Source organism: Myxocyprinus asiaticus, chromosome 40 (genome assembly GCF_019703515.2).
Source record: "Myxocyprinus asiaticus isolate MX2 ecotype Aquarium Trade chromosome 40, UBuf_Myxa_2, whole genome shotgun sequence".
In the NCBI taxonomy this organism is placed as follows: domain Eukaryota; kingdom Metazoa; phylum Chordata; class Actinopteri; order Cypriniformes; family Catostomidae; genus Myxocyprinus; species Myxocyprinus asiaticus.
The window spans coordinates 36,521,762-36,545,704 of record NC_059383.1 but is presented as its reverse complement, the minus strand read 5'-3'; the positions used below and the strand labels follow the sequence as shown (position 1 = coordinate 36,545,704).

The 23,943-nt window shown below is 38.2% G+C and overlaps 1 protein-coding gene across 5 annotated transcripts in view; it reads right to left on the bottom strand.

The window, feature by feature from the left end:
* LOC127430542 (TATA box-binding protein-associated factor RNA polymerase I subunit C-like) overlaps positions 1 to 21,165 on the bottom strand; it is a 32,053-nt gene extending 10,888 nt beyond the window's left edge. For all 5 annotated transcript variants that reach the window (XR_007895456.1, XR_007895457.1, XM_051680356.1 and 2 more), the window contains exons 1-11: positions 20,772 to 21,165; positions 17,724 to 17,835; positions 17,304 to 17,356; positions 14,390 to 14,485; positions 14,225 to 14,280; positions 12,885 to 13,132; positions 10,486 to 10,614; positions 7,878 to 7,995; positions 3,882 to 3,953; positions 3,296 to 3,431; positions 2,132 to 2,257 (exon numbers count right to left, since the gene is read on the bottom strand). Coding sequence is in view for 3 of the 5 variants with exons in the window: in XM_051680356.1 (XP_051536316.1) it covers positions 2,132 to 2,257; positions 3,296 to 3,431; positions 3,882 to 3,953; positions 7,878 to 7,995; positions 10,486 to 10,614; positions 12,885 to 13,132; positions 14,225 to 14,280; positions 14,390 to 14,485; positions 17,304 to 17,356; positions 17,724 to 17,835; positions 20,772 to 20,948 (1,323 nt within the window). In the remaining 2 variants the exon portion in view is untranslated. The remainder of the gene's footprint in view (positions 1 to 2,131; positions 2,258 to 3,295; positions 3,432 to 3,881; positions 3,954 to 7,877; positions 7,996 to 10,485; positions 10,615 to 12,884; positions 13,133 to 14,224; positions 14,281 to 14,389; positions 14,486 to 17,303; positions 17,357 to 17,723; positions 17,836 to 20,771) is intronic.
* Between the last annotated feature and the right edge of the window lie 2,778 nt (positions 21,166 to 23,943).

Sequence of the window (23,943 nt, the reverse complement as noted above, 5' to 3'; positions counted from 1 at the left end):
CACGAGTCCGACCATCACCCCTGGTGAGACAAAACCGCGAAGAGCACTTTTTGCCAGTCCTGTCTGGCACAGCGAAGGTGGGTTTGTGCCCATAGGCGACATTGTTGCCGGTGATGTCTGGTAAGGACCTGCCTTACAACAGGCCTACAAGCCCTCAGTCCAGCCTCTCTTAGCCTATTCCGGACAGTCTGAGCACTGATGGAGGGATTGTGTGTTCCTGGTGTAACTTGGACATTTGTTGTTGCCATCCTGTACCTGTCCCGCAGGTGTGATATTCGGATGTACCGATCCTGTGCAGGTGTTGTTACAGCGACTGATTGACAAGTAGAACTTTCACCCATGAACTCCTTGGTTTAACCAGACTTGCGCTTGGGGTGTCAAAAATATATAATTTAAAGGGGTCATGAGGAATCAAATTTTCCTCTATATTTTGACATATAAGAGGTCTTTCTACTATAAAAACCTACTGTAAATTTCAGAACTCAAAACTTAATCCCCAATGCAATAAAAGTATTTATTGAAACTAAGCTGCCAAAACGCCTCGTTCTCTACTTCCGCGACTTCCCTACGTCACTAGGGGTACTCATTAATTCATGACCGCCACTACAGCAACCACATCAACGCATGCTCTACATCATCGCACCCTTGGCCCCGCCCACTGGCCCAGGGGCTCAGTTTGTAAACACAGAGAGAGCAGGGGCAAACAGTGTGGTCTAACTATTGGGACCAAATGGGACCCATATGGACAATTTTGAATTATGATTGTTGTCATATCTCGTCATTTTTAAAAGAAGCTGTCAAATTACAACTCAGTTTTAAGCCATTCGGTTACATTCAGCTGCTGCCACTTGTTGTGTGCACAAACTGCTCAACATACTGTTCTTTCGCCCATCTGTGCTATTTTAATTGTTGGTGTATTTAAACAGACACTAAATGGACGTCTTTAACCATTTTGATGTGTTTCTAGCGATGTGCACCTCTGTACAGGATGATACTGGAAACTAAATGTGTGCATCTTCATTGTGCTTGGGACTATCAATGTGCGTCATGTGAATGTGTCTTCAGCATGGATTGCTTGTGAACCGGTCATAAAATGATTCCAGCTTTGCAAACGAATTGGCATTGAAGGATGGGGCAGTTAAACACACTATTGGACCCGAAAAAAACGCAAGTAAACAGTTCCATTCATGAATATTTCAAATGTCATGACTGTTTGACAGTTTATGGTGCTGAAACCTTGTCTACACCGGGCGCGTCCCGTTGACACGACTCAACAGCTTGAGGCTGTCTACACCGGACGCGTCGACGCAAACTTTCTAGACCTTTTATTCATGTTGTTGTTGTGGTTGGCAGTAGTAGTGCCATTGCAAAATAGAACAGGAGATCTGTTTACTGCAATGGACGTTTCCATGGTACACAGCATCACACTGATTATTATGGGTTCTATCGTTTTTGTCGTGACGCTCCTCTCACGTCCAGTTGTGCTTGAGATGAACAATTTAATATATTTGGATGCAATGTATTGGATATGCCTTGTGTAAACCTTGAAATGTAGTTTAATAATATTGTGGGGTTGTTCATTCTCTTCTGATTTAATTTCAAATATGGCTGTATTTGAGGGGCTGCACGATGTTAGCCAATCAGAACAGTGGGCGTTTACGTTGACGTTTAAAGGAGGAACTGAGGCCAAAACTGAGCATTTAGACAGAGATCAAAAATCAGGGTGGAAAATGATCATATATTACTAAATGATGACTGTTTTGGTGAAGAAAAAAAACTTCACTTACATTATCAGTGGACATCAGGGAAGATAATAAAACTATAATAAAAAAGCATTTTATGACCCCTTTAAGCCTATCCATTGTTGCCACTATAATAGATGCTACAACCCTGAATGCAATACATATAAAATGTTGTATGTATTACGCAAGTATGACAGACAAAAATAAACCATGACGGAAATTTTACAACTCAGAGGTGCAGATAAAGACTTTTTTCTAGTGCAACCTTTACTCATAGGGTATCTTCCTCAGTAAAACACACTCCCGACGCAATGCTGCCTCAGGGTTAATGTCTGACACAAAGCCTCAGATGCGTCATGAAACATGTGGCTGTCTGAGATAGTCTTTACCTGGGAAGTGATGAGGTGGTGATGGGCGTGGCTTTCACTCAGGTACTTGGCTAGTAACACTCTCTCTCCCCTCACACAAGCTGCCGTCTTTCCAATCCGGAATAGTGTTTGATAACAATCACGGTTCTGAAGAGAGGAAGTGAGAATGTGATCAATTTGGACCTAACTAATTAACAACCCTGCCCTAAGAACAGAGAAGAATTGGGTTCAATACAAGTTAAGCTCAATCGACAGCATTTGTGGCATAATGTTGATTACAACAAATTAATTTTGACTCATCCCTCCTTTAAAAAAAAGAAAAGGAAAAATTTTGGTCACAGAGAGGCACTTACAATTGAAGTGAATGTGGCCAACTTTTTGAGGGTTTAAGGGAAGAAATGTGAAGCTTATAATTTTATAAAACCACTTACATTCATTCTTTTGTCAAAACTCATGTATTACTTAAGATGTATAGCTGTTAGTATTGACGCTGTCTACCACCCCTGGAGTTCGCTAGTTCGAATCCAGGGTGTGCTGAGTGACTCCAGCCAGGTCTCCTAAGCAACCAAATTGGCCCGGTTGCTAGGGAGGGTAGAGTCACATGGGGTAACCTCCTCATGGTTGCGATTAGCGGTACACGATCTCAATGAGGTGCGTGGTTAAGTTGTGCATGGATGCCGTAGTGGATGGCGCGAAGCCTCCACACACGTTACGTCTCCGTGGAAACGCGCTCAACAAGCCACGTGATAAGATGTGTGGATTGACGGTCTCAGACGTGGAGGCAACTGAGATTCGTCCTCCGCCACTCAGATTGAGGCGAGTCACTACGCCACCACTAAGATTTAGAGAGCATTGGGGAGAAAACGGGGAGGAAATACAAAGCAAAAACAAAAAAAAAATTATTGTCATTTTAGGGTTTACAGCGTTCCGTCATTGTGGCAATGAAGTTGTAAACTGGATATAACTTTACACAGATTTAGTAAGTGATTCATGTTAACACCCATATTGTTTACATCTTGTGGCTATACTTTCAAAACAGTGAGTGTTTTAACGTTTACAGATTGGCCCCATTCACTTCTACAGTAATTTTTGTGGTAATCAACAAATGCTGTCGATTGAGCTTAACTTGTATTGAGCCAAAAAAATTCCTTTAAGGCCACCAATAATGCACAAATGCCACTTCACCCTTGCGTCTGTAATCTCCGCCCCTGTTCTGTCAGCATACACCATTACTCTCGGGTGGCATGTGAACTCACACCATCGCCATGGGGACTTGGCATTGAAATACAGATTAGAATCCTCTTCTCTGAACTTCTGCAATCTGACAAAGAACAGAATGTTATGAACGTCAGGACAGGTTACAACATTCACACAATGTAATGTGGTACAGCATTGCAACAGCTCAGTGGCCAGAACTTGATATTTTCTTACACTAGAGGTTTAGGGTTGGACCAGGTGGGTCAAACAACCAATTAAATTTGGCTTGTTTTATTAGTATGAAAGCCCTCAAAATAACTATACATAAGCTTGTTTGAAAACAGTGTGGGGTTTGGTTTATGCTAATCGCAGTCATACGGTTTTGGAACAACCTGAGTAAGGTTAAAAATATGAAGGTTTGACAACACCATTACGAAAAGCTTGAGTACTGTATGAATTAAACTTAAGAAAACTTTGTAGCCGTAACTGATATGCTGAAGATGTGGTCTTGTACATGGAGCTCAACACATACTAATAACATTGAAGGACATATTGTTCTTAAACATACACGTACCCTTTTTTCACAGTCCAGAGATAGGCAGCTCCATACTCAGTGGCCACAACAAGCTCATCTGGAACATGTGGACTAGATGGACAAAGAGAGGAACACACTTTATTAAAACAGCAGCAAATCGCATCTTTTTTTACATCAAGTTGCAGGTTTGGTCTCTGTTAAGATAATATAAAATGCATTCAAATTACCCCATCTTTCCCAAAGACAACTAGTCAGAAGCTTTCAAAATACTTCCAAAACCTTTATTACTCTGACACTTTTTTTTTTTTTTTACTTCTGCAAAAATTTTAAATTTTTGATGGTTGTGTTTCTAAATTTGCTGGTACACCAATTAAGACCGATAGGTAAAAAATATAGGGTAAAAATATCGATTTTGAACAATCTCGATTCTTAAATCCCAAGATTGATCTTCTACTCTATACACAACCCTCTACAATTCTAGTAATGACTCTTCAATGCAACCAAATTTCACACTATTTGACTAAAAAAATGCCTGTGATTAGCCACTGGTTGGTAAATTTTCATAACGCACTCACCAGTGATTGAATAATAAATATAGTGGAGAAGAAGTTCAGCAGCGAGGTCCTTTCACTGCATGCTGAGAGTAAAAGTTTGGTTTGACTTGTTCGGTGTAATGTATGTCCAAAAACAATCATTTGTCATTGAATAATGCCTCTTCACACCCTTGTTCTTTACAGTCAATTGTTGATCAAACAAGAAAAAGAAGAAACATTTAATTCTAACAACACACAGTACAGATGCGCTAAGGAAGCCGCATGACTCCACTCTCATCAATATATGCTCAACTGAAACACTTCTGTGAAACACACGCTGAACTGCAGCTATTCTTAAAGAGACTACCGTTTAAACACTTGTTCTACATATTTAAATACATGTAAATATTAAAATTTTTGCCTGTAAACAATAAACATGTATTAATAATAACTGTGTATTTATATGTACAGTAGAAGTCTACATACACTTATGTTGAAGTCATTAAAACTCATTTAACCACTCCGCAGATTTCATATTAGCAAACTATAGTTTTGTCAAGTCATTCAGGACATCTACTTTGTGCATGACAAGTTATTTTTCCCATTATTGTTTACAGACAGATTGTTTCACTTTTAATTGACTATCACAATTCCAGTGGGTCAGAAGCTTATATCGTGAACTGTGCCTTTAAGCAGCTTGGAAAATTCCAGAAAATTATGTCAAGCCTATAGACAATTAGCGTCTGATGGGTGTACTGAATTTGAGGTATACCTGTGGATGTACTTTAAGGCCTACCTTCAAACTCAGTGCCTCTTTGCTTGACATCATGGGAAAATCAAAAGAAATCAGCCAAGAACTCAGAAAAAAAAGTGGACCTCCACAAGTCTGGTTCATCCTTAGGAGCAATTTCCAAATGCCTGAAGGTACCACATTCATCTGTACAAACAATTGTACGCAAGTATAACCACCATGGGACCACGCAGCCATCATACCGCTCAGGAAGGAGACACATTCCGTCTCCTAGAGATTAATGTAGTTTGGTGCGAAAAGTGCAAATAAATCCCAGAACAACAGCAAAAGACCTTGTGAAGATACTGGAGGAAACAGATAGACAAGTATCTATATCCACAGTTAAACGAGTCCTATATCGACATAACCTGAAAGCCTGCACACCAAGGAAGCTAACGCTCGAAAACCACCATAAAAAAAGCCAGACTACAGTTTACAAGCGCACATGGGGACAAAGATCGTACATTTTGGAGAAATGTCCTCTGGTCTGATGAAACAAAAATTGAGCTGTTTGGCCATAATGACCATTGTTATGTCTGGAGGAAACAGGGTGAAGATTGCAAGCTGAAGAACACCATCCCAACCCTGAAGCATGGGGGTGGGCAGCATCATGTTGTGGGGGTGCTTTGCTGCAGGAGGGAAACAAATGGGTCTTCCAAATGGTCAATGACCCCAAGCATACATCCAAATTGTGGCAAAATGGCTAAAGGACAACAAAGTCAAGGTATTGGAGTGGCCATCACAAAGCCCTGACCTCAATCTGATGGAAAATTTTAAAAAGCGTGTGCGAGCAAGGAGGCCAACAAGCCTGACTCAGGTACACCAGTTCTGTTGAGGAATGGGACAAAATCCAGCAACTTATTGTGAGAAGCTTGTGGAAGGATACCCAAAACGTTTGACCCAAGTTAAACAATTTAAAGGAAATGCTACCAAATACTAACAAAGTGTATGTAAACTTCTGACCCACTGGGAATGTGATGAAAGAAATAAAAGCTGAAATAAATCATTCTCTCTACTATTATTCTGAAATTTCACATTCCTAAAATAGTGATCCTAACTGACCTAAGACAGGGAATGTTTTCTACGATTAAATGTCAGGAAATGTGAAAAACTGAGTTTAAATGTATCTGGCTAAGGTGCATGTAAACTGTTTATACACACTCACTGGCCACTTTATTAGGTACACCTGTACATCTACTTATTCATTTGAATATCTAATCAGCCAATTGTGTGGCAGCAGTGTAATGTATAAAATCATGCAGATATGGGTCAGGAGCCTCAGTTAATGTTCACATCAACCATCAGAATTGGGGAAAAATGATTTGGACAGTGGCATGATTGTTGGTGCCAGATGGGCTGGTTTGAGTATTTCTGTAACTGCTGATCTCCTGGGATTTTCACACACAACAGTCTCTAGAATTTATTCAGAATGGTGCCAAAAACAAAAAACATCCAGTGATGGGCAGTTCTGTGGACAGTAATGCCTTGTTGATGAGAGAGGTCAACAGAGAATGGCCAGACTGGTTTGAACTGACAAAGTCTAAGGTAACTCAGATAACTGCTCTGTACAACTGTGGTGAGAAGAATATAATCTGAAAATGCTATTCTGAGATGCAGGTTGGCACTGTTTTGGCGGCACGAGGGGGACCTACATAATATTAGGCAGGTGGTATTAATGTTGTGGATGATCGGTGTGTATATGTATATATATATATAAATATATATAGGCAATATAACATCCCATTTCAATACATCATATTTATTGATGGAACAGCCTACATGGACTCAAACATTTTTAAAAGTTACAATGTGACCAAATGATGAAAAACTAATGATCAAGGGAAATTTGTAAAAATCACTATTTAGGTAATGTGCCTAGTTAGAAAGTCACCTGTATAATTAACATCATTATCTGAGAGATATTTTCTTTCATAGATATAGAATATAGCATTACAGTCATGCAAAAATACACAATATAGTAACAGCAATGATGTCAAACACCCATTCACCAGCTATTGTGTATATCGCATATCTCATTACAGACAAACAATGAACCTTAGTTTACATGTCTGGGACAATATCTTCAAGTGAAATGTAAAACTAACCAACTACTGAAAAAACTCCATTCAACCATAAGCACTTGAGACTGCTACAAAACATGGTCAAATTCATGCAAGCCTGTCAAAAAACTGGTCTGACAAGGTCATATTTGACTCCAGACAGCTTTGTCCTGGTAAACAGGTAGAAATGACACAGTAAGGAATGTACTGACATATACTGGAGTAGTAAAATCAAGTAATTTGAATATCAATCTAGTAGAAAAGGCAGATCTGCGTCACTGGCGCTCTGTGATGCTAATTTGAATAACTACAGTGCAATGAAAGTCAGAAGTCAGTTCAGTTACAATGTGGACAATCAGACATGACTGAAGCAGAAATAATAAAACAATTGGACAGTTCACCCAAAAATGAAAATTCAGTTATCATTTACTCACACTTATGTTGTCCCACTTTCTTCCATGGGACACAAATTTAAGATTTTAGGGATTGACAGCTTCAGCTAACATTCACATTTATTTTATGGGAAAAAAGAGCAGTGTCAAGATTCTTCAAAATATCTCCACGTTTTCCACGGAAGACAGGAAGTCATACTGGTTTAGAATGAGTAAATGACGACAGAATACATTTTTTTGGGTAACTCTAAAAGAAATACCTGACAGTGATGCAGGAGTAACGGTCGTTCGACTGGATTACTTCCTGTAGCCGTGGCCTTATCTTGCCACCTAGCACCCATGAGCCACAAAAATAATCCGATCGCACACCCACATTACCTGCATACACAGAAAATCGAGACAAACAGTGGAACGCTTCTAATTTATAATGTAAAAAGCCAAATTCATACACATTTAAAGTAATGCGCCATAATTCGTATTCTCTTGCCCATTAAACACATTTGTACAGCATTATAAAAGCACAAACTTACATAATTTAAACAAACAGGCCGCTCAAAATGATTAAAAAATGTTTTATGTGGCTATCAAAAGCCGTTTTGACATTTAATTACATGCAGGATATAAACTATTAATCAACACTTATATTTCACTGGTTAAAATGCTAATTCTTAATATCAGGAATGGAAACTACTAGTGAAAGTGCTACATTTTTATCAGTAATTACAATTGTTAACATCTGCAATTGCATTTTCACTAGAATTTCACAACTGTCCATTATTTACTGTTGTCCAAAATGCAATTACAAATATTCAATACATTTCTTACTAGTTGAAATTCCAATTTCACATATCAACAATACACTTCTTACTAGTAAACAATAATATATCTGGATATTAATAATTACATTGTTGCCAGTGCAAATGTCCATTCCTGATATCAGCAACTGAATCACAACTAGTAAAAAGGATCCTTTTTGATATCTGTATTTTGGCTTTCACTAACTGCAACTTTCATTTCAGATATCTGTAATGTGATTGTAACTAGTAAGAGAGACTTTTAAGATATTTTTAATCACTCTTCAGTTTACTGAAATCTGAAATCCATTTCCAGATATCTAAGTGTGCTTTCACACTTGGTTCAATTGCTTGGACCGAACTAGAGTTCGTTCCCTCCCCTTCCCCCGCTGGTCTCTGTTCACATCGTATTTTTTGGGTCCGAACCGCGGTCATCAACGTGAGTACAAGCGGCAGCTGTTTACCACTGTAACTACGTAACAACACAAGAAGACGTCACTGTGTTAGGTGAAGTATTAAAGTTTGTCTCTTTGGATTTACCACAAAAACTCGCCATGCATTGAATGTGCAATGATGTGATTAATATTAGCGTTTGTCTGCTGTGAGCCAGCGGATGCATTGCAGGAGATGTGAAGAATGTGAGCTGCTCTCTGAAGGCTGTGTATTTGGACATAAGCAGGTATGAGAAATGCATTACACCATAATTGCGACCGGGAGCCTGCAAAGACGCAAATGAACGTCATCACAAGCGGTTCACTTCCGCAATTTAGTACGATTGTGTTCATATCAGCAGTGAACCGTACTGGAGTTCACATGAACAGTACCCCAGACCACCTTTTCAAGCGGACCCAAGTGGGGTTCGCGGGTGCACACCCAAGTTCAGCATTCAGATTATCTAAATGAATCGAACTTTGAAGTCATTCGACACCGGGTGCGCACCAAATACCAATACCAAATGACACGTTAAAATATATTTAGACAAATCAAAATTTCACATTTTCACTTGTGATTCCATTACTGATATCAGGAATGGACATTTGTACTAGTAACAAATGTCATTATTGAAATAAAAAGATTATAATTTCATCTGGTAAATCGTAGTACATAACTGATATATGTATTAGGAGTTTCAACTAGTAAGAAAGTAATTTCTGGAATTGCGTTTTGAATGGGAGAGTATGACATAATTGTGAAATCCAATTAGTGTAAATGCAATTACAGATATCAAGAATAACGGCTTTTACAAGTTAAAATTCCATTTTTGATTTTAAGAGTGTGTATTTCAGTGAGTAATGACAATTTTTTTTATATCAAGAATGAATGGTTTTACTAGTGCATGTCTAACTAGACAGGTAAAGTTTGTCAAGACAAAATCTGAAGCCTTTTTCTGAAAGTTTTAAAAGATAGATTGATAAAATGAAGGCGATCTTCAGATAAAGCCTTCAAAAAGATACATAGGTTTTAAATTGTAACCTAAAGCCATGATATGGCAGGCCTTGTGTGTGTTTGTTTACATTTGAAATTTCGACATTTCGAGTTTGAATGAACGAGCATTCCGTTGGCTTGTTTGAATACTGGCAATGCAAATCAATGGAATTGTTCTGGATTTCTGATGGTCCACTGTGCGAAAACGGTTAATCAGGTCAGTTAGAAAAGATGCAGCAAAGCGCGTCAGTACAGCCTGAAGGTCTGAGCCAAGTAGGAGTACATTTGATAATTTTGGTCTTCATTTAGGGATTTTGGAAAAACCCTCAAAGTTTGTAGAATAACAGTTTGTCAAGCCAACATAATTACTGATATCAAAAGTATGCACTTTCACTAGAAGTAATTCCATTCCTGATATCAAGAATTGGCATTTTAACTAGTGAAAATTTAACTGTTGATATCTATTCTGCACATGAATATATGTCGAAACAGCTTGCCATAGGGGCCCTCCTTATTTAAGCCCTGCATATTTCTGCAATGACCAAAGTTAGGCTCAGTTATTTTAAGTTTCAGGCGTGACAACAGCACTGCTGTTGCACCGATTGCTGCTGCACACCATTAACTTCACAACCCATATTTTAGATCTCACCTTGATCCTCCATGTTGCCCAAACTGAGCTGTTTGATGGTTCCTTTCAGCTCAAAGGCAAAAGGGCTGGAGTCCATGAGAAAATTGGGAGGCTTGTCATCATTGAACTCAGGAACCACCCTGTGGAAGTCTGAGGAAATTCAGTTAAAGGTACTACTACTTCAAACCAAAAAGTTGACCAATGCTTGCCAATGCAAAGAATGCAAACTCTGGCAACAGCACAGAAAAATATAGTGTATAGACTGAACTTTAAGCTGGTACTTTTTGAATGGTTTCAGATAACTTGGAATCAAGAGCATAGCCACGAAATTACTTTTGGGTGGGCCTAAAAAATGGATGGGATTTTCGATTTTTTCTCTCTCCAAATTTTCCTTAGCAACAGAAAGGCATTTACAGTTGAAGTCACAAGTTTACATACACCTTAGCCAAAAACAATTCCTGACATTTAATCGTAGAAAACATTCCCTGTTTTAGGTCAGTTAGGATCACTACTTTAGTTTAAGAATGTGAAATGTCAGAATAATAGTAGAGAGAATGATTTATTTCAGCTTTTCTTTCTTTCATTACATTCCCAGTGGGTCAGAAGTTTACATAAACTTTGTTAGTATTTGATATCATTGCCTTTCAATTGTTTAACTTGGGTCAAACATTTTGGGTAGCCTTCCACAAGCTTCTCACAAGAAGTTGCTGGAATTTTGGCCCATTCCTCCAGACAGAACTGGTGTAACTGAGTCAGGTTTGTAGGCCTCCTTGCTCGCACAAGCTTTTTCAGTTCAGCCCACAAATTTTCTATCAGATTGAGGTCAGGGCTTTGTGATGGCCACTCCAATACCTTGACTTTGTTGTCCTTAAGCCATTTTGCCACAACATTGGAGATATGCTTGGGGTCATTGTCCATTTGGAAGACCCATTTGCGACCGAGCTTTAAGTTCCTGGCTGATGTCTTGAGATTTTGCTTCAATATTTCCACATAATTTTCCTTCCTCATGATGCCTTCTATTTTGTGAAGTGCACAAGTCCCTCCTGCAGCAAAGCACCCCCACAACATGATGCTGCCACCACATGCTTCATGGTTTGGATGGTGTTCTTCAGCTTGCAAGCCTCACCCTTTTCCCTCCAAACATAACGATGGTCATTATGGCCAAAAAGTTCCATTTTTGTTTCATCAGACCAGAGGACATTTCTCCAAAAAGTAAGATCTTTGTCCCCATGTACACTTGCAAACTGTAGTCTGGCTTTTTTATGGCGGTTTTGGAGCAGTGGCTTCTTCCTTCCTAAGCAGCCTTTCAGGTTATGTCGATATAGGACTCGTTTTACTGTGGATATAGATACTTGTCTACCTGTTTCCTCCAGCATCTTCACAAGGTCCTTTGCTGTTGTTCTGGGATTGATTTACACTTTTTGCACCAAACTACATTTATCTCTAGGAGACAGAATGTGTCTCCTTCCTGAGCAGTACGATGGCTGCTTTGTCCCATGATGTTTATACTTGCATACTATTGTCTGTACAGATGAACGTGGTACCTTCAGGCGTTTGGTAATTGCTCCCAAGGATGAACCAGACTTGCTGAGGTCCACAATTTTTTTTCTGAGGTCTTGGCAGATTTCTTTTGATTTTCCAAAGAATTTCTTTTGATTTTCCATGATGCCAAGCAAAGAGGCACTGAGTTTGAAGGTAGGCCTTAAAATACATCCACAGGTACACCTCCAATTCAGTACACCTATCAGAAGCTAATTGGCTAAAGGCTTGACATAATTTTCTGGAATTTTCCAAGCTACTTAAAGGCACAGTTAACTTAGTGTACGTAAACTTCTGACCCAATGGAATTGTGATGTAGTCAATTAAAAGTGAAACTATCTGTCTGTAAAACAATTGTAGGAAAAATTACTCTTGTCATGCACAAAGTAGATGTCCTAAATGACTTACCAAAACTATAGTTTGCTAATATGAAATCTGTGGAGTGGGTAAACAATTTTTTTTAATGACTTCAGCCTAAGTGTATGTAAACTTCTGACTTCAACTGTATGTATTTATTAACTATTTTATAAATATTTTAAGTTAAAATAATCTCTAATATACTGGGTGGGCCCGGGTGTAACTTGGGTGTAACCCAGGCCCACCCTGCCTACGCCACTGCTTGGAATATAAGAACAAGCCATATGGGCAACTTTTAGGATTCTTTTTTTTTTTTTTTTTTAATCCTTTTTGGAGCTTGACATCCACTGTTAGCAATCTACAAAATTACTTTGTGTTCCACAGAGGAAAGAAAGTCAAGCTTGGAACCAAAATGAAGGTGAGAAAATGAATATAGAATTTTCCTTTTTGGGTGAACTATCCCTTTATTAAAGCCTATCACCATGATGAGTTAAACTATTAGATGGCTCTACAGAAGAGGATACTGAGTTTCTCCAGTGCATCTCCACTGGGATAAATCAGACAGCTCTCAGCACTGCCCTGTGCCTCATATAAAGGCATGTATCCTACAGCACCCCCTGTCAGATCAGAGCAGAACTGCAGCTGTTCCCTCTGTGACGTCAGTTCCTCATGGAGGTGCTCGGCGAGGAGAGATGGAGGAATGTCACTCACAACATCACTGACCAGATAATGAAGCTGACGGACCTTCTGCCAGTAATTTCTAACATGGCATCTAGCAGTTACAACAACACAGAACAAAATGACAAAAGTTACTTATGGAAGGCGGTCATACAGGTGAATAAGCTGAAATGTTATGAATTGGAAGGTTCACAAAAAACAAGACCATTTATTTTCCATATGTTACATTTGCATAAATTAGCATATTACAACAGTGGTAATGTTTTTTGTTTGAATGTGATTAACAACTCATATTACAAGGATACGTTATAAAATATTTGGGTCAATAGCTTGATGTATTTTGTTTTTGTTTGTCCAGATCTATTAAATTATTCAAAAATACATTACAAATTCAATTCACACAAAACAGTTACTTGAATACACCTCTCCTATGACTAACATGTTATCAGTTACTCACTTCCAAGTAATTTTGACATTTTTTGGGGGGGTTAAAGCGATAGTTCACCCAAAAATGAAAAATCTCTCATCATTTACTCACCCTTATGCCATCCCAGATGTGTATGACTTTCTTTCTTCAGTAGAAAACAAACAAAGATTTTTAGAAGAATATTTCAGCTCTGTAGGTCCATACAATGCAAATAAATGGTGACCTGACCTTTGTAGCTACAAAAATCACAAAGGCAGCATAAAAGTAATTTATAAGACTCCAGTGGTTAAATCCATATCTTCAGAAGTGATATGATAGGTGTGGGTGAGATCAATATTTAAGTCCTTTTTTTTACTCTAAATCTCCACTTTAACTTTCACTTTCAAATGTGAACATGAAAATAAACAGGCATCACATATGACGTGAAGATTTTAAGTAAAAAAAAAAAAAAGGACTTGAATTTTGATCCATTTCTCACCAACACCTATAATATCTCTTCTGAAGATATGGATTAAAGCACTGGAGTTATACGGGTTACTTTTATGATGCCTTTATGTGCTTTTTGGAGCATCAACATTTTGGCACCCATTCACTTGCATTGTATGGACCTACAGAACTGAGATTCTTCTAAAAATCTTTGTGTTCTGCTGAAGAAAAAAATAGTCATACACATTTGGGATGGCATGAGGGTGAGTAAATGATGAGAGAAGGACAGAGACATCTATTCATGCATGTATTCACATAAAATAAAAGTCATACCTTTTATAATTCAGGGTTTTCAGGAACTTCTTAGCCCAGAGTATACTCTTCTTACACTGAGTGGCATTAAAAACAAAAGACAACTGCAGGATTACTATAAAAATGAGAAGACATAAACCATCCGACCATTACACCATAAACATGCATGCATAAGGGGTCACTCACCTTTGTATTTTTTTTTTTAAATGTGAAATTATCACATAGTAGATTTCCCATTGTGGAAAAAGCATCCATGCAGTAATGCTGGTAATAATACTGCATCTACAGAAAATAACAGGGTGAAATCAGAACAAGCGCTTCTATGATCTTACAAGATCTTAAAACTAGGACTGTTCCTTTAACGGGTTCATTTAGTGTAATTAATTATATATATATATATAATTTATTTTATTTTATTTTTTTTTTCTCTCCCCAATTTGGAATGCCCAATTCCCAATGCACTCTAAGCCCTCGTGGTGGAGTAGTGACTCGCCTCAATCCGGGTGGCTGAGGACGAATCTCAGTTGCCTCCGCGTCCGAGACGTCAATCCGCGCATCTTATCACGTGGTTTGTTGAGCGCGTTACCGCGGAGACCTAGCGTGTGTGGAAGCTCACACTATTCTCCACAGCATCTACGCACAACTCACCACGCGCCCCACCGAGAGCGAGAACCACATTATAGCGACCACAAGGAGGTTAAACTAACGTGACTCCACCCACCCTAGCAACCGGGCCAATTGGTTGCGTAGGAAGCCTGACTGGAGTCACTCAGCACACCCTGGATTTGAACTTGCGACTCAAGGTGTGGTAGTCAGCGTCTTTACTTGCTGAGCTACCAACAATTATATGTATTTTTTTTTTTAAATCACACGTTAACAATATTAATGCAATTAATTATGCCCTCTGATCCGTATACAAATTCCATAATAAAAGTCTGTATTTTCCTACAACCGGAGCAATTCAAGCTAGAAGTACATGTAATATTGTCTTTATGAGGCACGTCGGCAGGGGGCAATCAGCGTGCCTCATCGAACCTCACAAGTTGCACAGAATGAGAATCGGTCACAAAGGATACATTCTTGACAGAATTCAAGAACGCATCCTGTGACAACAGGACAGATTGACAAACTCAATTGCACAATGTATTGCAGTTGACTGTAATAATAATGTTGACTTTTGTATTGTCTAATCAATGATTTAATGATCTGTCACAATAATGCAATATATTTGACAGATCTGACTTTCAATCCAATTTCAATCGTTATTATTTATTATAACATTTGATTTAGAATTATTTGAATTGATTTATGCAATTAATTGATTAATTAATTGTAGGGCCTTGTGAGTTCCGCGTTGCGGAATTAACTATAAAACGCGGAATGTCACGAAATGACACATTTGGGATAAAATGGATGTATAAATGCACAATTAATCAAATTAAAATAGTAATATATCCTAGTGTGACAATTAAACCATAAAGGCTGAGATTTAATTAAACAAATAATGGTTTGCATGAGCTGCCCTTCAACAGATAGTTAATGGGAGAAGCCGGACGCTCATACACTAACTGCATCATTAACATCACGTGCATTCTGTTTGTGTATAAATTACAAAGAGATCGCTTTAGTCACTGTGATGTGCAACACATGCATACTATAGATTAATATAATTAAATCATAGCCTTTAGCCATGGTGAGAAGTGAAGTTGTCAAACTAGACGCCTGAAATTTAAAAAATGCGACAAATATTACTTCTGTATAGTAAAATGCAATAGTCTATGTAGTAGTAGTGATAATGACAATAATAATAATAAATTATTATTAATAAATAAATCAATAATAATTATATTTAAGCAATATCTCACAAGCAAGAGTTTCATTGCTTTTATTAATACTGCAATGCACTACAGTGAAAAAAAATCTAATTTGGGGTTTTAGATTGCTTTGAGGATCAGTATAGAAGCTCTTCATTTGATAAAAATAATGCAATGGATTCAGAGTCTGGGGGACGGAGCTTTAACTTCTATCAAGAGATTATGGGAGAAAGATTTAAACTTGGTATTGGAGAAGGGAGTGTGGGCTAGGATTCTAAAAAGCATCAAGTCTGCATCTAGGAGATGCAAGGGTGCGCCTTATGCAATTTAAGATTTTATATATATATTCTATCACACCCCCTCTATATTGTATAGGCTTGGTCTTAAAGACACACCCACCTGCTGGTGATGCCAATCAGAGGATGGAGACACAACCTATGTTTTTTGGTGGTGTGTTGAGATCCAGGAATTCTGGTTGAAGGTTCAGAGTTGTGTGTGTGACGTGTTGGGCACTCAGGTTTTGTTTTGCCCCAGACTCAGCAATGGGGCGGTCATCGATGTGGGGAGTAGACACAGAGAGTTGGGTTCTGACCAGCGTGATGATCACCAGGCAGATTATTTTGAGGGGTTGGAGGTCAGCTGGAGCACCCCCATTTCAGGAGTGGTGCACGGAGATGGGGAGGGTGGTGGCTTTTGAGGTGGTGTCATTTGGAAGACGGGGTAACTTGGATTTGTTTGTTGGGAAATGGGGCAACTATTTGGAGTTTTTGGAGGGCTCTCGGGGTGGGGCGGTGGAGAGAGCAGTATAGTTTTAAATGTGTATGATTATTATATATATTTTTTTGTTTGTTTGCTTTTTGTGTGTGTGTGTATATACTCATGTGTGACCACAGGGATATTTGTTGGGGGTCAGGGTGGGGTTGGGGATTGGGAGGGGTGGTTGTGGGGTTTAAATGTTGATTCTATGTATATATGTTTTGCTTTTCTTTATTTACTGTAAGAATCAATAACGAATGTTAATTATAAAAATAATAATGCAATGGTATGTTGAAAAGTAATTGTTCTGTTCTCATTTGTTTAAAATTCTATTAATTCATTTGATTAGACAGGTTTTTTTTTTTTTTTTTGTGATAAAATGTAATTAAACTTTAAAACCAGGAATTCAGAGAAAATAATTCAGATTTCATTGGGCCCTATAATTGGCATGTCATGCAATTGATTCAATTATAAAAATTAATTGATTGACAGCCCTACTAAAAAGACCTAATTTGTTAGCTCTAACTTACGTGCTCTGGAAAATCCATTGGATCTGGTGGAGGACCAAATAAGACTTTGGCATCTTGGAGAGATTAAAAAAATAATAAGAATTTTAATATTATCTATATGACAGATTTCAAATGCAGTGCACCACCCAAAGACGAGAAATCTAAGAGTGGAAACAGTTTATCTTCTGCAGTCCTAAGCAAATGTACCAATTAAAAAAAGTAATTTTAAAAAGCCTTTTTAAACATTCTGTTAGGATCTGAGCACATTAAATGTCTCTCAAATTCAGACCATAAAATAATCATAATCAGAATGAGCTTTATTGCCAAGTGTTCTCATGTACACAAGGAATTTTTTTTGGTGATAGGAGAAACAAGTGCACACAGAACATTACAGTGAGACACAGTATATAAAACATGAGAAATTAAACGAGAAACTTTTACCTTTGCATGGTGGAATTAAAGGGGTTACAGCTGGTTTAACTGGTACCCATTCTTCTCCTTTCACAGTGTGCTGAGAAACAAACTCACGCTGGGCAGACTGTCCTGCATCACACTGTGAATTTAAAGAAAAATACATAGGAGAAACCATGGCACAGAATCACTTACAAGAATATTTTCAGAAGAACACAAACACTGTGAACACAAATTCTGCAGATATTAATATTATCTGTATAAAGACATGTTATTTGGTATGTATAACACACAGGACAAAAAGTAAAAATCTCATTAAAAGCTGAAAAAAAAAATATCTTTAAAAACAAAATGCTGGCATGAGTAGTGCAAAACAATCTTTCATTATTATTTTAAATAAACAGAATTGTTATTTATTTATTAATATTTGAAAAAAAAAAAAAAAAGTCCAAGTTACCCCGTCTTCCAAATGACGCCACCTCAAAAGCCACCACCCTCCCCATCTCCGTGCACCACTCCTGAAATGGGGTGCTCCAGCTGACCTCCAACCCCTCAAAATAATCTGCCTGGTGATCATCACGCTGGTCAGAACCCCCAACTCACTATGTGTCTATTCCCCACATCAATGCAAAATTAGTTTCTCTGGATTTTTATTAATAGGTATGTGTTTGAGTAAAATGAACATTTTACTTTTATTCTATAAAGTACTGACAACATTTCTCCCAAATTCCAAATAAAAATATTGTCATTTAGAGCATTTATTTGCAGAAAATGACAACCGGTCAAAATAACAAAAAAGATGCCGTGTTTTCAGGCCTTCATTAATGCAAAGAAAACAAGTTCATATTCATTTTTAAACAGCACAATACTAATGTTTTAACTTAGGAAGAGTTCAGAAATCAATATTTGGTGGAATAACCCTGATTTTCAATCACAGCTTTCATGAGTCTTGGCATGCTCTCTACCAGTCTTTCACATTACTGTTGGGAGGTTTTCAGTGGGGTTCAGGTCTGGAGATTGGGCCGGCCATGACAGGGTCTTGATCCGGTGGTCCTCCATCCACACCTTGATTGACCTGGCTGTGTGGCATGGAGCATTGTCCTGCTGGAAAAACCAATCCTCAGAGTTGGGGAACATTGTCAGAGCAGAAGAAAACAAGTTTTCTTCCATGATGACCTTGTACGTGGCTTGATTCATGCGTCCTTCACAAAGACGAATCTGCCCGATTCCAGCCTTGCTGAAGAACCCCCAGATCATCACTGATCCTCCACCTGGTCTTCTAACAGAGACCTGGAGAGGCCTACAAGACACAGTGTCTCGCAACCACTGTGAAATCTGATGGAGGATCAGTGATGATCTGGGGGTGCTTCAGCAACTTTTGACAATATTTTTATTTGGAATTTAAAATTAAAACAAAAATTTTCATTTTACTCAAACACATACCTAAAAATAGTAAATCCAGAGAAACTGATAATTTTGCAGTGGTCTCAATTTTTTTCCAGAGCTATACATACATACATACATAATTACATACATATATATATACACACACACACTGGCGGCCAAAACTTTGGAATAATGTACATATTTTGCTGTTTCAGAAGGACATTGGTACTTTAATTCACCAAAGTATAGTCAGGATATTACTGATTTAAAAAAACATCATCACTATTTGAATAAAGTAATTTGATCAAATCTAGACAGGCCCCATTTCCAGCAGCCATCACTCCAACACCTTATCCTTGAGTAATCATGCTAAATTGCTAATTTGGTACTAGAAAATCATTTGCCATTATATCAAACACAGTTGAAAGTTATTTGGGTCCTTAAATGAAGCTTAACATTGTCTTTGTGTTTGTTTTTGAGTTGCCACAGTATGCAATAGACTGGCATGTCTTAAGGTCAATATTAGGTCATAAATGGCAAAAAAGAAACAGCTTTCTCTAGAAACTCATCAGTCAATCATTGTTGAGGAATGAAGGCTATACAATGCTTGAGATTTCATACAAAGGTGTACACTACAGTCTTCAAACACAAAGGACAACTGGCTCTAACAATGACAGAAAGAGATGTGGAAGACCAGATGTTCAACTAAACAAGAGGATAAGTACATCAGAGTCTCTAGTTTGAGAAATAGATGCCTCACATGTCCTCAGCTGACAGCTTCATTGAATTCTACCCGCTCAACACCAGTTTCATGTACAACAGTAAAGAGAAGACTCAGGGGTGCAGGCCTTATGGGAAGAACTGCAAAGAAAAAGCCACTTTTGAAACAGAAAAACAAAAAGAAAAGGTTAGAGTGGGCAAAGAAACACAGACATTGGACAACAGATAATTGGAAAAGAGTGTTATGGATCTTAACCCCATTGAGCTTTTGTGGGATCAGCTAGACTGTAAGGTGCATGAGAAGTGCCCGACAAGACAGCCACATCTATGGCAAGTGCTACAGGAAGTGTGGGGTGAAATGTCACCTGAGTATCTGGACAAACTGACAGCTAGAATGTCAAGGATCTGCAAAGCTGTCATTGCTGCACATGGAGGATTTTTTGATGAGAACTCTTTGAAGAAGTTTAAGAAGTTCTGAATATATATTTTTTTAAACTGTAATAGTAATTTTTCACGTTATTAATGTCCTGACTATACATTGTGATCATTTGATTGCCACTTTGGTGAATAAAAGTAACAATTTATTTCCATAAAAGCAAAATCTGTACATTATTCCAAACTTTTGGCCATCAGTGTATCTATCTATCTATATATATATATATATATATATGTATATAACAAATCTGGGCGTGCATCACGGACACAGCATTACCATAAGCATTTACAATACTACATTTCTAATCTAACCTACATCAGGGCTGTGTACCTGCAATAATAGGTGAAAAGCAACCTCAATAACAAAACAAACTTCCAAGTTGCACATATAAATTCTGCTAATATACATATAAACTTACGCAAACATTTAACATGCACTTGGGTAAGAGCCAGCATTTGCAAAACAGGAAACAGAAACTGCAAATCAGGAGCAGGGTGGCGCTGTCATTATTATCATAATGCTGTTTATAGTCTTACCTGACCAACCCTTATTTCAAACACTCGATCATATGAACCCCAGCCTCCAAGACTGTGCCTCGGCATGTTTTCAGGCGGTCCGTCCAAATAAAAATGTGGGAAATGCTGATCTGGAAACCTGCTGTCCATGTTGCTCGAGGTGAAGTCGACGCGGCCTGAATGATTAGACAAGTCCATGCATGTTCATACGTGTATATTACCCCTCAAATAGGCTCTGATGTGCGCCTTTATTGAATCCATTTATAACGTAAAACACTAATCTGCTGAGAATGTCATTTGTAAATAGACATAAGTAGAATATAATAACAAATATTAGCAAGTGTCGTGTGTACGAAAAGCGTGGCAGGAAAGCGTTCGCGTGCGCTCTAAACAAAACGCGTCTGAGCCAATCACGTCTCAGCTGATCAACTGTGAGGGAAGCCAGACACCACAACAAATGCTTCATAGAGCCCGCCACTGTAGAACGTTTCAAAATAAGAGCTAAAAATGTAGAACTCCTTCAATTTTACAAAATAAAAGTCCCATTATTTCTGAAGGAACGTCACGGAAAAAATTATATACACTTTTATTTAATTTATATTATTCAACCCGCTCAAGACAGTAAGGATTTACAAAGGTAAGCTTTTCTGATTACCCAGAATTTTTTTACTTTATATCTATATCAGTTGAGTCATAGTGTGAATATACAGGTGCATCTCAATAAATTAGAATGTCGTGGAAAAGTTCATTTATTTCAGTAATTCAACTCAAATTGTGAAACTCGTGTATTAAATAAATTCAATGCACACAGACTGAAGTAGTTTAAGTCTTTGGTTCTTTTAATTGTGATGATTTTGGCTCACATTTAACAAAAACCCACCAATTCACTATCTCAAAAAATTAGAATATGGTGACATGCCAATCAGCTAATCAACTCAAAACACCTGCAAAGGTTTCCTGAGCCTTCAAAATGGTCTCTCAGTTTGGTTCACTAGGCTACACAATCATGGGGAAGACTGCTGATCTGACAGTTGTCCAGAAGACAATCACTGACACCCTTCACAAGGAGGGTAAGCCACAAACATTCATTGCCAAAGAAGCTGGCTGTTCACAGAGTGCTGTATCCAAGCATGTTAACAGAAAGTTGAGTGGAAGGAAAAAGTGTGGAAGAAAAAGATGCACAACCAACCGAGAGAACCGCAGCCTTACGATTGTCAAGCAAAATCGATTCAAGAATTTGGGTGAACTTCACAAGGAATGGACTGAGGCTGGGGTCAAGGCATCAAGAGCCACCACACACAGACACTACAGTTGTCGTATTCCTCTTGTTAAGCCACTCCTGAACCACAGACAATGTCAGAGGCGTCTTACCTGGGCTAAGGAGAAGAAGAACTGGACTGTTGCCCAGTGTTCCAAAGTCCTCTTTTCAGATGAGAGCAAGTTTTGTATTTCATTTGGAAACCAAGGTCCTGGAGTCTGGAGGAAGGGTGGAGAAGCTCAGTCCAAGTTGCTTGAAGTCCAGTGTTAAGTTTCCACAGTCTGTGATGATTTGGGGTGCAATGTCATCTGTTGGTGTTGGTCCATTGTGTTTTTTGAAAACCAAAGTCACTGCACCTATTTACCAAGAAATTTTGGAGCACTTCATGCTTCCTTCTGCTGACCAGCTTTTTAAAGATGCTGATTTCATTTTCCAGCAGGATTTGGCACCTGCCCACACTGCCAAAAGCACCAAAAGTTGGTTAAATGACCATGGTGTTGGTGTGCTTGACTGGCCAGCAAACTCACCAGACCTGAACCCCATAGAGAATCTATGGGGTATTGTCAAGAGGAAAATGAGAAACAAGAGACCAAAAAATGCAGATGAGCTGAAGGCCACTGTCAAAGAAACCTGGGCTTCCATACCACCTCAGCATTGCCACAAACTGATCACCTCCATGCCACGCCGAATTGAGGCAGTAATTAAAGCAAAAAGGAGCCCCTACCAAGTATTGAGTACATATACATTAAATGAACATACTTTCCAGAAGGCCAACAATTCACTAAAAATGTTTTTTTTTTTATTGGTCTTATGATGTATTCTAATTTTTTGAGATAGTGAATTGGTGGGTTTTTGTTAAATGTGAGCCAAAATCATCACAATTAAAAGAACCAAAGACTTAAACTACTTCAGTCTGTGTGCATTGAATTTATTTAATACCCGAGTTTCACAATTTGAGTTGAATTACTGAAATAAATGAACTTTTCCACGACATTCTAATTTATTGAGATGCACCTGTATAACCTAATATTTCTACAGCCATGTCATAATTATTCAACCCCTATTGCATGTAGCTGTTTCTTAAATATGTAAGGTACACAAGTAATTGTTTTAAAACAAAATTGTCATCAATCTGCAATGGCACTTATTTAAGTTTAACATTGTGAGCAAAAATGTATTTCTATGCAAAAAATGCAATTAAAAATAAGCTGTCTCAAAAGCTAATAGAGGAGATTATTTCATTACACAAGAAAGGTCATGGCTAAAAGTACATTTCCAAAGCACTTCAATTTCTAATAGACAAAGTTGGCAGCACCATTCATACATTTTTAAAATAAGGTACAACAGCAACCTTCTTGGGGTGTGGAAGAAAGCAAAACTTCACCAAGGGAAATGTTGATGTGAATATTCAAGAAGTAATTAGGAAAGACCTGTGGAGTCCTGGAAGAAGGTTTTATAGACGTATGACACTAAACTGAAAATGAGTTTTAGACCCATGGGTCAGCAGTATGTCTGGAGTAAGATGACAAGATGATGACAAGAACGACACCATCCCCACAGTCAAGCATGGAGGTGGGTCAGTCCTGTTATGGGGGTGTTTTGCGGCTGCAGGAAACGGCTATCCTGACTATGTGACTGACAGCTTGGATTCTTTCAGGTATCAGGCCAGCAAAAATGTGATGCCTTCAGTGTGTAAATTGAAGCTCGGTGATCACTAGACTTTCCAGCAAGACAATAACACCAAGGATACATCCAAGTTGTCCAAAATCTGGTTCAGGGATAAGTTGTGGAATGTCCTTAAATGGCCCTTTCAGTCCATCATTAAAAATCCCATTGCAAACCTTTGTTGGGATTTCAAGGAAGCAGTGGCAGCACAGAAACCAAAGAATGTCAATGAGCTGGAAGCTTTTGCTCATGAGAAATGTGTAAAAATTC